We start from the raw sequence: 13,218 nt of genomic DNA, 5'->3' as shown, positions 1-13,218 counted from the left end.
TTTAGTCAAAGATTAAAAATACTTTTTTTTTGTAATTTTTAGCGCAAAAGTAGGCCTGATACAGAGTCGGAGCTAAAATGTTCACTCGAAGCGACTGACACGCAGCATACATTATTTATAAAAGTGTACGTCTCGCGCGGCCGGTCGTCGCTCCGAGTGAAAATTTTATCTACAGTACTGTATTATTCTACTTTCGCGCGTGTAAATTATAATCTTTAATTAAAATATAACCCTTGAACTGATAATTGATATTGTTTTGTAAATAATTAGCTTGTACTTTATACTCACTTATACGCTTTGAAAGCATTAAAAAAAATTATAAACACCGTAGTAATCGTATGTTTATTTTGCTGTTTCATAACTTTTTTGCAAATGGTTGCAAAAAAGTTTTAAAACATTCATTTTCAGGATATTTGAAATGCTCATTTTAGCTATTTTTTAAAATTACAATATAATAAAAACTTTCTGAGAAACGTTAATTTGTTTATAACTATTTTTTTTTTAACATTTAAAGATTATGCAAAAAACAAAAAAATTATATTTTGTCGACAAAATGTTAAATAGGCATCTCACCTTTATAAGATTTCAAAGTTTGATCAGTGTATCATAATTATTTTGGTTATTATTGCGACCGTAATTTATTAATTAATAATTGAATTGTTGCTAAAATATTCGTTTAATTTTCATCAGCTTCTGGAACTATGATCTAAACCAAGAAGGCTTTTAAGTCACCAAATTATTTAATTATTGATAAATAATTACTTATCTAAAACTTTATTTGAAAATTAAAGATTTTGTTAAGAAAACCCTCATTTTCCGAGGAAAATTTTCATCAGAGCAGATCAGAAAAAACACGTCTCTATGCAGAATTTAATCACGGTGAATTTTTATTTGGGTGTTTTTGTTGTAAAATTAAAATCTTTGGAGTTATAGAGCAATAATTGAAAAAAACCTGATTTTCGGGCGCCATTTTGTTTATAAAAAAGTAGCACACTATCTGCATATCTATATTATTAATATATAGGATCTTATAATTCGATTCCAGCAATAAAATTGCTGGTAAATAACTTTTCCCAAAAATGGCCTATTCTCCGATAATCAGCCCAGACTATTAAGCTCGTTACGGAAACTAGATCATATCCTGCGGACTTCTTGAAGTTTAGTCTACTATGAAGTATATTATTGACATCGTTTAATGTAAACGAAATTCGGTAAATTTGGATTTCATAATCTATACTAATACTCTGCACGAAATGGTTGGAAAAATGTTTTAAACTGTTTAGCGAAAATTTCGGCTTTTTTTTTATTGCTTTTCCCCATGATCTTCTTCAGTCCGGATTGGAAGGTTGGAGAATTGAGGACATTTCATTTGCTTGGTTGCTTTCCAGAGTGAAAACTTCGTAGTTTCTATGGTTGAAAGATGTCTGAGATAAGAATATATATAGAGGAGAGTTGGATAAAACGGGATAGTCGGATAAAACGGGATACCTAGCCTAGAGACCCAACTAGTGCTGCTATCAATCGAAAACTTGTTCTCTGTCTTCATTTTAACATTCTCAATTCGTTTTACCTCGATGCCATTATTTGATGAAAAGTTGTTGTGTTTAGAATTGTTTGAATTAATTTTTTTTTGGTACTTTGTACTTTTAAGTGCGTTGTTTTCTATATTATATTGCCTACATATCTAAACATATAATTCTGGTGACTATTACATTTAATTAAGCACTCATTAACGAATATTCTCATATTATTTAGTCTATCTAATTTTACTTTCACGTTTAGGCAGGAGCCATTTTTTTTTTAATATTTTCTGAGTTGGACAAAACGGGACACTTATAAGTTGGATAAAATGGGATACAATTTTTTATGTCCCGTTTTATCTACCTATTTATTTGTTGGCTTATTAATTTTTTAAATGGCGATAAAGCGTGTTCTCATACTGCAGAAAAGAACAACATATTTTTATGTGACTTTTGTTCTGATATACGTACCTAGTCCTAAATAAAATATCTTATTTCCCATTTTGAAATAAAACAAGAAGAAGGCCTATTTTTAAGTTTCTGACTACTGAAGATATTGTTTTTTCAAAGGTAAATTTGGCTTTGCAGTCTTACTTAAATATACTTTTTAGATAATTTTATGCAAAAAATTAAATATTGTGAACATATCCCGTTTTATCCAACCGTGGTATGCTAAAACGGGATGTGCAGGACTTAAATAAATATTTTTTTTACGATTTTCCAGTCATTAAAAATCGCTAAAAATATGTTTTTTGTATGCTTCAATAAATTTTATACCTATAAAAAATAATAATATGATAATTTCTTTAACATTTTTTCCGTAATAAAAATAAACAAGAATGGTATCCCGTTTTATCCAACTCTCCCCTACCATTATTTTTGTGGTTATTTAATAACACTTTTAACTGTGCTATTTAGTTCTATATTTAGTTCTAATTTATTATTTAGTGATTCTCTGAATTGTTCCCAGTGTTTGGATTTGTTAGTTAATGTAGGAGATGGTGTTCTGCTGAAGGATTTTACATACTTCTATTAAATAGTCCTGTCGCCAGGGGGGGTACAACGGCCTCCTGTATTCAGATGGACTTACCCAAGTTTTTTTTATGTATTTTGACCCGTAGAACACGAATTTTTTGGGTAACAGTTGATCCGGATGTCGATAAGATTGTTATAAACAAAGAAGTTGAGGAATTACATAACAGCGATTTCTCGCAAAACAAAACATGTTTTTGTATTTTTTGGGCCATTCTAACCAAAAAATGTTCCTACAAATTTTTTCGTAGGATGCATAGTTTTCGAGATAAACGCGTTGTAACTTTCAAAAAATCGAAAAATTGCAATTTTTGTACCCGAATAACTTTTGATTAAAAAATAAAACAGCAATTCTGCTTACCGCATTTGAAAGTTCAAGTCAAAGTATATCGGTTTTAGTTATTTGCATTGCTAAAAATTTATTATTTTATTGTTAAACAAAAGTATAAACACCTAGTGCTGGAGTGATGTTTTCAATGATTTCTCATTTAAAATCGAACGAGTAGGTAGAGTAGGTACAAGTGCAAGCGAGGCTATTTCTACGTAGCATGCATGTAAACGCATGTATTAGGCACGGGAAACACTATGTGTTTATAGCTTTTTTTAGCAATAAACACATAAATTTTTAGCAATGTATATATTCGAAACCGATAGAATTTGACTTGAACTTTCAAATGCGGTAAGCAGAATTGCTATTTTATTTTTTAATCAAAAGTTATTCGGGTTCAAAAATTGCAATTTTTCGATTTTTTGGAAGTTCAACCGCGTTTATCTGGAAAACTATGCATCCTACGAAAAAACTTGTAGGAACATTTTTTGGTTAGAATGGCCCAAAAAATACAAAAACATGTTTTGTTTTGCGAGAAATCGCTGTTATGTAATTCCTCAACTTCTTTGTTTATAACAATCTTATCGACATCCGGATCAACTGTTACCCAAAAAATTCGTGTTCTACGGGCCAAAATACATAATAAAAACTTGGGTAAGTCCATCTGAATACAGGAGGCCGTTGTACCCCCCCTGGCGACAGGACTAAAAACATGAGAATGATCAGAAAACAGATCCTAACTGTAATATAGTGGTAACTAGTGGGCTGGTAACCCTTGTAGGTTAAGGCAGTCGTTGGGCAGACAATATATTCTATGTCACCTGTCTGTCCTGTCATATAGAATGAAGGGTTGAACTCAACCTCATTGTAAGATCATGTAAGGAAAACGTTTATAGCACGTTTATAAAATAAAGTATTTACACAAATGTCTTAATGTATAGTACTTTCTTTAACGGTAAAATATTGCAAAACCTCTGAATTTTAAAGAACCGCTTGGATTGAAATGTAATTTGGTATACACATAGCTAATAAGTCAAAGAAAAAAAGTGATATTGTGCCGATGTGTGCTTTTGCCCTGGGGGTGAGTTTCACCCCTTCTCGGGGGTGAAAAAGTATATGTCCAAAATAAGTTCGGAATTCGATAAACTGACTAATTCTAAGCAACTTTTGTTCTATACAATTTTTTCACCAAGTCAATACTTTTCGAGTTAATTGCGAGTTAATTTGTTCATTTTTAAACAAAATAACCACGGATTTAGACGGTTTTTCGCAAATAGCTCAAAAAGTAAGTATTTTGTCGAAATATATTCTTAACAAAAATATAGTTTATAAAAAAATGAAAGAAATGGTGCCTGTATTAAGTCTGTAGACCCAGTACAAGCAACGTTGTAGCTAATGAAAAGTAGGTTCTTATTCTTCAAATTCCAAATCGAATATTTCATCGAAAAATAACCAAAAAAACACTGATTTTTTAAAGTGTTTAAAAAAAGGTTTATTTTTGTTTTTTAAAAAAATTTCTAACCTTAAAAGTAAGTGAGTTATGCTCAAAATATTGTTGGAACTTTTTATTTTTTGGTAAAAGGAAGCGCGAAAAGCACCCCCAAATTAGCATATCAACTAAAATTAATCGTTATCGCTTCACAAGTTACTTTACTTATTTCTTCTTTATACGATCTGTAAGTCTCAGCGGTTCAAAGTGCTTATTCTTGAAAAGGCTGTAGTTAAAATGGCTTGAACGAGTCACTAATCCCGAGTATATGCAAACTTTGAACAGCCATAGCATAACCGATTTTTGTCTAACAGAAAAACAAAAAGTCCAAAATATTCAGAAAAGTAAAACGTACATTTTATTACTTTTTGAGAGTTTTGGTATAACTAATAATTTTTAAGTTATTTTGAAAAGAGCGTTTTTTCAAATTTAAAAATTTTAAAAATTTTATTTTAAAACCATTTTTTTCCAAAAATAAGCCCGTTGAATCGATGAAACTTACAGATCATATAAACACAACATAAAGAAAGCAACATGTGAAGCGGAAAGGATTAACTATATTTAAGTTGTTAATTAGGGGGTTATTTTCCCGATTTTTTTATGCCAAATCAAAACGGACCAACTGTATTTTGAGCGTAACTTGCTCACATTTGATGCCAGAATATTTTTTATAAAAATGGACATAAAGCTTTTTAAACTCTTTAAAAAAGTTGAAATGAGTTTTTTCCAAGAAGTGCTTCATTTTTTGGTTATTTCACGTTGAAATATATTTATTTGATGTTTGGCGAATACAAACCTATTTTTCTTTACTATAAATTTTATGGATGACACTGTAGTCACAGGGAAGGATAGGGGAGAACACTTAAAAATTTGGAGGATGTATTTAGTAGGCTCTACAAGGCTGGTTTCAGACTTAATTTTAAAAAGTTTTTAAGCCCGAAATTAGATATTTAGGATATGTGATTAATAAAAATAGTCTTCATACAGTTCCAGAAAAGGTTAAAGCCATAGTAGTGGTTGTTCGACCTACCAACGTAACAGAAATTACGGCTTTTGTGGAAATGATTAACTATTATTCTCTTTTTCTCAATAAATTGTCAATATTGCTAAGTTCATTATATAACTTGTTGAAGGCACTTAGATTGTCAAGAGAGTGTGAGAAATCTTTTAAACAAGCTAAATAGGCTATATTATCAGGCCAGATGTTAGCATATTTTGATCCTGCGAAACCAATTAAATTGGTTTGTGACAGCTCAAATAAGAAAATGGATGTGTGCATTTACATGTTTGCCCAGATGGGTCAGAGAAACCCATTAGTTTCACTTCAAGGTTATTAAGTAAAACAGAATCTAATTATTCAGTTATCCAATAGGGATAAGAGAAAAAGAAGATCTTGCAATATTTTGGGGGGTCAAAATGTTTTATCAATATTTGAGGGGAGACAAGTTTGTTTTTTGTTCAGATCACAAACCTCTTCAGGCAATTTTTGGGGAACACAAAGGAATACCACAAATGGCTGCGGTGCGTCTTCAAAGATGGGTTTTTTCTTAAGCGGATTTAATTACAGTTTTCAACATAGGAAGGGAAGTCAAAGTGGGGGAGCAGATAGGCTCTCAAGGCTTCCTTTAGCTTCAGAGGGGGAAAATGACACAGCACTTTGGTAAAAGACAAGGTACCAGTAAGCGCTGAGATATTAGTTCGAGAAACACGAGTAGATAGAAACTTAGCGAAGGTATATATGTATGTAAGGGAAGGTTGGCCAGAGGAAGTAGAAAAAGATTTACGGCCTTTTAAGGGGAGATATCTTGAATTAAGTCTAGGTAATGGTATGCTAATGTGGGGATTTAGGGTAATTGTACCGGACAGGGTAAAGAAGCAGTTATTAGAGGAAATACATGGGACCCACAATGGAATGGTTAAGATGAAGACACTTGCTAGACAGTATTTTTGGTGGCCACATCTGAATGAAGAACTTGAGGATTATGTAAAGAGTTGTGGAGCATGTATGACAAACGCAAGTAATCCAAATAAGACAGTATTAGTAAAGTTTGAAGAAGCCAAGGGAGTATTTGATATAATTCACTTAGACTTCTTAGGACCAATCAAAAGAAAGATGATTTTGATCATAACAGACTCATTTTCAAAGTGGCTGGAAGTGTATATCATGGATAAAACAGATGCCACAGCAACACTGCATAGACTAAGAGATTGATTTGCTAGGTATGGGTTGGCAAATACTATAATATCGGATAATGGGCCCCAGTTGGTTAGTGAAGAATTTGAAACAGTTTGTAAAACGAATGGCATCATACATACAACGTCTGCTCCATATCATTCAGCAACTAATGGGGCTGCTGAAAACAGCGTAAAAACCTTTAAAAATTCCCTAAACAAGTTATTATTGGATAAAACTTCTGATTCAAAAGATTTATGGGTGCTTATAAGTAAATATTTGTTTCCATATAGAAATAAACCTTATTGTACTACGGGGGAAACTCCTTCACAACTAATGTTTGGTAGACATATTAGGACCCGCTTAGATTTTATGACTATCTCTGCTAGAGAAAGGTCTAGGTTAAACCAGAATAAACATCACCATGGGGGTAGACAGGTAGTATTTGAAGAAGGGGAATTAGTTTATACGAAAGATTATAGAAATTTAAATAAACCTTCATGGGTCCAAGCTATAATTATTGTCTCAAAGCTGGGCCAGTTAACATATATCTGTAAGCCAGTTACAAATAGTAATTTATTATGGAAAAGACATGCAGATCAAATTATTAAGGTAGGGAAATTTTATGATGAAGTTAAACTTGATGTGGATAGGGAGACAGTTGTAGACAGACAGGAATTTCAAGGTAATACTCAAAATGTAGCTGGCTATCCGATATGGTTACCACAGGTGACGACAGTTTGGAGAGATTAATTGTTTCTGGAAACGTTCCGGGTAGATCAAGAGCACGATCACTAACTAGATGGCCTGACCAAATAAAGCATTCAGCTAGAAACTCATTCTGTGAAGCTCTTAGAGCAGCTGAAGATATAGACCAATGGAAAAACATTGTTAGGAATATTGGAAGAAATCACGATCCTCAGTAATGGGGAAACGACAGGAGAGAGAGATCCGATATGGACTGGTATATTAGGCGATACAAACATACCTGATAGTTATAATAACAGCAATACTATAGGTCAAGAGGTTGATGTAGTGGGAGTGTCGGGAGTGCAAACAGTTAGTTCGGAACCGCTAGAGAGTGACTCGAGTGCATGTAATCCTAATGCTAATGTAAACCTGGCTAGCTCTATACAGTTTGGTTCTCTTAAGGTTAGCTGTCCAGTAGTTTCCACAAGACCTCATCGTATTATAAAACCTCCTGAAAGACTTGATTTATAATGTTCTAATTTAAGGATGGAGAGGTGTAATATAGTGGTAACTAGTGGGCTGGTTACCCTTGTAGGTTAAGACAGTCGTTGGGCAGACAATAAGTTTGTTCTAGCAAACAGTCAAACTAGTCAGAAACCGTCAGCAAACAGTTGGTCAGTGAGAGAACATAATACAGTCACCAGTACTATACCCTCTACTAGCGCTGGTCCACTATTCGCTTATGGTTTCAAGAAACCGTCTGAAACTGATGCTAGAACAAACCTACGATATTCTATGTCACCTGTCTGTCCTGTCATATAGAATGAAGGGTTGAACTCAACCTCATTGTAAGATCATGTAAGGAAAACTTTTATAGCACGTTTATAAAACAAAGTATTTACACAGATAAGTCTTAATATATTACACTAACAAGAAGACGGAGTGGTTGTTTGGTAAACCGACGGTGACCAAAGTTTTAAAAAACATACAAATACGCCAGTCAATGGAAGCAAGAATAGGATATTACCTCCGAATTCTATCCTACTTCATGGATTTTAATGAAATTTTGAGAATTGCCTCTACTTATCTCCTAATTCAAAGTTTACCCTATACCGATGTGTGCTTTTATCTTGGGGGGTGGTTCCTACCCCTTCTCAGGGGTGGAAAATTTTTTGGTAAGATAACCACGGAATTCGCTAGAGAACCTAATTCTAAGCAAAATCTTTTCTATAATTTTTTTTTGAAAACTCAATACTTTTTGAGCTATTCCTGGTTGAAAATTGGCCATTTTTATTGAAACGTAACACCTTTTCAAAGGGTTTTTTCCAATAGCTTAAAAAATATGCATCTAATTAAAAAAACTATATAAAACATTTTTGTAAGTTATAAAAAAAACAAAGACACACTTGCCTTCATAAATCTTCTAGTTATAAAACAAAAAGAGATATGGTAGGTGAAAAGAGTTTGTTTTTTTTTGTTACATGCTCAAATTAGTGTATTTAACTTGAAATAACAGAGAAACGGTCAATTTTATGTGTATAATGCTACCGATACCTTTTGTAGTTCTTGAAAAGACCTTTAAGTGAGATATCTTGCAAACAAAATTGATAACTAATGTATTTTAAGAAAAAATGAGAAGTAATTTTAACCCCCATCCACCAGAATGTTAATGCATCATTTTTCGTCTACAATACCTTTTATTATAGTGATATTTCTATGTTCAAAAAGTTGGACGAGTATATATCTTTTTTCGTATCTCTTATCAGTTTCGAGTTACCAGGGAGAAAAGGTAGATTGTTAGGAAAATTTAAAAATGCGCTCTATAATTTGACCTTACTTTTTTCACAAATTCTTCATTTTAAACCAGTTCAACTTTTTGAACATAGAAATAACAGTATAGTAAAAAGTATTTTAGAAGAAAAACAATGTATTTAAATTCTGATGGATGAGGAGTTAAATATACTTCTCATTTCTTCTTAAAATACACTAGTCATCAATTTTTTTGCAGCATATCTCAATTAGTTTGAATGTAATAGACATTTAATACTCCTCATTTTAAAGGCCTTTTCAGGCACTACAAAAGTTATTAGTACCATTATACACCTAAAATTAACCATTTCTCTGTTATTTCAAGTTGAATACACCGATTTGAGCATGCACCAAAAAACAAACTCTTCTCACCTACCATATCCCTTTTTGTATTATAACTAGAAGAGTTATGAAGTAATGAATCTCTTTGTTTTTTTATAAGCTAAAAAAATATTTTATATAGTTTTTTTTTGTTAGGAGCATAGTCTTTAAGTTATTCGCAAAAATCCGTCCGAAAGAGTATCATTTTTCAATGAAAATGGTCAATTTTCAACCACGAATAATAAAAAGTATTGAGTTTTTAAAAAATAATTATGGAACAGTTTTTGCTTAGAATTAGATTCTCTAGCCTCTTCCGTGGCTGTTTTGTCCAAAAAAATTTTCACCCCCGAGAAGGGGTGAGAACCACCCCCCAGATAAAAGCGCACATCGGCATACGGTAGACTTTGTTTCTTGAGCTATTCCCTACTTACTGTGAAAATATCAAGTAAATCGATGTAGTAGGATGGAATTCGGAGCCAAATACCCTCATTGACTGCCCTAAAATTGTTTTTCCGCTTCTTAATATTTGAAGTTTAAGACCGTCAGCTTATTATTCCCAGTAAATCCGAAATAAAAGTATCGATTCTCCTCCTTAATCCGAACAATGTAAGAACTTTGTTCGTACTTTTAATTACTCGCAGAAAAACTCGAGCTGACAGACGTATTAAAATTCAAATCCCTCCGCATAATTTTTATATCAAGCATCAAGAACTGATAAAAGATTTGTTTGAGTTGTAAAAGTTTGACTGTTTCAAAATGACGATGGGTAATGTAAAATGTCCATTAAAATTCTCTCGAATTAACCAAATCCAATTAAAAATTGAGTGCTTTTTCATTTTCGTTTTTTTCTTTTTTGTTTTAGAGGGAAAACTGTTAATCAGATGAACTACGAATAATTTTACTCTTTCTTATTGTACTTAAAAGACTTTAAGATTTCTTTTGTATTTTAAACGCAGTCAAAGAAAGAATAAGTAAAATAGTCTTCTTATTTTTTTTAAATACTAATTGCTTAACAGAAATAAAGAAATTTTTTAATCATGAAGTAAGCTTACTTATTAATGCTTTTTTTACTTTATTAATATTGGATTTTACAGGCGTAGACACAACTTCATATGACTTATAAAAGGTAAACAATATGGATACAAAGTTAGTAAGCTGACTAAGAATTATGAGATATATAAGAGTAAACAATTTAACTGTCTTCCTTAATGCTGCACAGACTTTCGATAAAGTGTGCCATGCAGGTTTAATAAATAAATTAAAAGGATCTTTGCTCCAACAGTACTCACAATATTTATTCGTACATAAATAAATGGCATTATAGAATAAAGCATAAAGACTGTTTTTCGGACAAAAAAATTAGAGCAGGCGTTCCTCAATGCAGTGTGTTAGCTACTACCTATTCTAAACGTGTGATATACCTGTACTACATGTACATGTAACTTGTAACACATGTGTCACCTTTGCTGATGATACGGCTATCCAAGCAATAGAGACGACTAGTAAAGAGGCGACCAGCAAAGTCCAAATAACAGTTAACCAAATCCACAAATCAACAAAAAACTGGAGAACCAGAGAAGAACTAAACATAAGATATAAAAAAATGTCTTGACTAGTTGGAAGAAACTTCACTATGTAAATCCATAAGTTATTACTTATACTGAGACACTGAGACGTGTATAGACTGATGAATTCCCACTAGGGGAGTGTGCTAGGCCAAGCAATAATACAAACATTCTAGAACAAACTACTGAGAAATATTTTTAATACTACTTGGTACATGGCAGACAGTGACCTCCATAAGGACATAGGAATGGAAACAGTGGATATAATCATTTAGAAGAAAAAAGGAATATTGCAGAAACGACTTCATATGCATGAACATATTGAGGCAATCCAGCTCCTTGATACTCCTGCCTAAGTAACCTAGAAGATTGAAGAGGACAGATCTTTTTTAACTAGTTTGATTGATAGTGACAAACAGAGCAAGTGCTTGTGAGTGTCTGCATATTAGAATAGTGCACTGTCTTGTTGGTTTATATAAGAGACGCTATGGGGTAAGGGCATTATTCTAAGAAATAGTAGTAGTTAAAGTTGAATTGAAATAATTGCTTATTAATCATTATTATTATTATCTTTTTTCTCTCTTTTTTCTACTATTAGCTTATTATCAGCAGTTTGTATATTGCTGTCAAGAGACAACATACATCTGCTCTTCCACCTAACCTCCAATGTTGCAATTCTTAGTCTAATTTAAATGATTTATAAAAAAGTAAATATTATAATAAAGAAGTACTTACAGCTGTCAATAATGAATGTAAATAAATATCTATAATTAATAGTAACTTAATAGTTCTTATAAGTTCTTATAAGTAACAATTGGTACATATATTCTTATATTATATGTTACTGTTCACTAAACAAAAGCTCAAACATTTTTCTTTTAAACATTGTCCTGGAAATGATTCGAAAGCTATCACACAAATCGTTATAGTAGCTAACAATTGAAAAAGAAAATGAACGTCTAAAAAAATGTGTTGAATGGCTTGGTAAGGTGAGAGAATTTTTATGACGAAGGTTAAGATTATGCACGTCAGTCCTATAAGTTATTCTATCATACAAGTATGGAGGCATTCTATTCCTAATGACTTTATAATAGAAGCATAAAGCATGTAGTTTTCGTCGATTTTTCATTTTTAACCATTTGAGTGTAGTAAAGGTACTACTTATACTTTGAAATTTTCTGATTCCGAAACCTAAACGCAGGCAACAATTTTGTAACTTTTGTATTCTCCTGGAATCGAATTCTGTGAGACATGCATGATAAAGTACATCGCAGTAATTAAGTTTGGATGAAATTAGAGCATTACACAACATAGATTTGGTAGCTCTGTTTAATATACTACGACTTTGATATAACAGTTTCAGTACCGCGTATGCTCTTTGTAGACACAGACTGACGTGATGCGTAAATCTTAAATCGTCATCTAACCACACACCAAGGCTCTTAATCTTTTTACTAAAAACTAAACTGTCATCACCAAAGATAATTTTTTTTGAGTAATTTTCCAAAAATATTTTTCTATAAGCTGATTTTCCGAAAATAATAGCCTGAGTTTTTGATGCATTCAATTTTAAACAATGATTTTATATTTTATATTTTATATTTTATATTTTATATTTTATATTTTATATTTTATATTTTATATTTTATATTTTATATTTTATATTTTATATTTTATATTTTATATTTTATATTTTATATTTTATATTTTATATTTTATATTTGGGAAAAAATTTATAGGCTGTATAAATCATAATTTATTGCTTGGACCGCCTGTTCACATTCATCTAAACTAAATGATATATAAAGCTGACTATTGTCTGCATAATAATGTTGAGAACAAGATAAAAAAGTAGTTTTCATATATAGATTTTACAGCTTTATTCACTTCTGATGTGAAGTGCAGTTAACAGTTTAGTATTCAAGTGTTGTGTGAAAAGGCAGTTAATTTAGGACTAACCATCTAATCACGAAAGAACTTTAACCCTAAAGCGAAATTTTCGAAGTGCAGGTATCTATAAAACATGTTTTAATGGAGTTTCTCACATATTCCCTAGAAAAGCTCAAAAACAGCTCCCAATCAAACCTACGCGAACTCTTCCAGAACTGTACCAATGATAATTTGATGAACTTTTTACTCGACTTAAGGGTTGTCACTCCCGAAGTTACCTTTTAAAAAGTCCTTTATTAGGAATAACTAACACAGCACTTTTATTAATTAAATTACAACCGAACTTTTTAAAGTAAATTTACATACAGAGTGGGCCAAAGAAAACAGTCCACCTCGATATT

The 13,218-nt window shown here is 31.8% G+C and overlaps 1 protein-coding gene across 1 annotated transcript in view; it reads left to right on the top strand.

Moving 5' to 3' along the window:
- LOC126888574 (dnaJ homolog subfamily C member 2-like) overlaps positions 1–10,239 on the top strand; it is a 56,483-nt gene extending 46,244 nt beyond the window's left edge. The window contains exon 4 of the mRNA XM_050656923.1: positions 10,225–10,239. Coding sequence (XP_050512880.1) covers positions 10,225–10,239 — 15 coding nt within the window. The remainder of the gene's footprint in view (positions 1–10,224) is intronic.
- Positions 10,240–13,218: the final 2,979 nt, after the last annotated feature.

The sequence above is a fragment of the Diabrotica virgifera genome, chromosome 7 (assembly GCF_917563875.1).
Source record: "Diabrotica virgifera virgifera chromosome 7, PGI_DIABVI_V3a".
Classification (NCBI taxonomy): domain Eukaryota; kingdom Metazoa; phylum Arthropoda; class Insecta; order Coleoptera; family Chrysomelidae; genus Diabrotica; species Diabrotica virgifera.
This window is presented reverse-complemented; position numbering and strand designations above follow the sequence as displayed.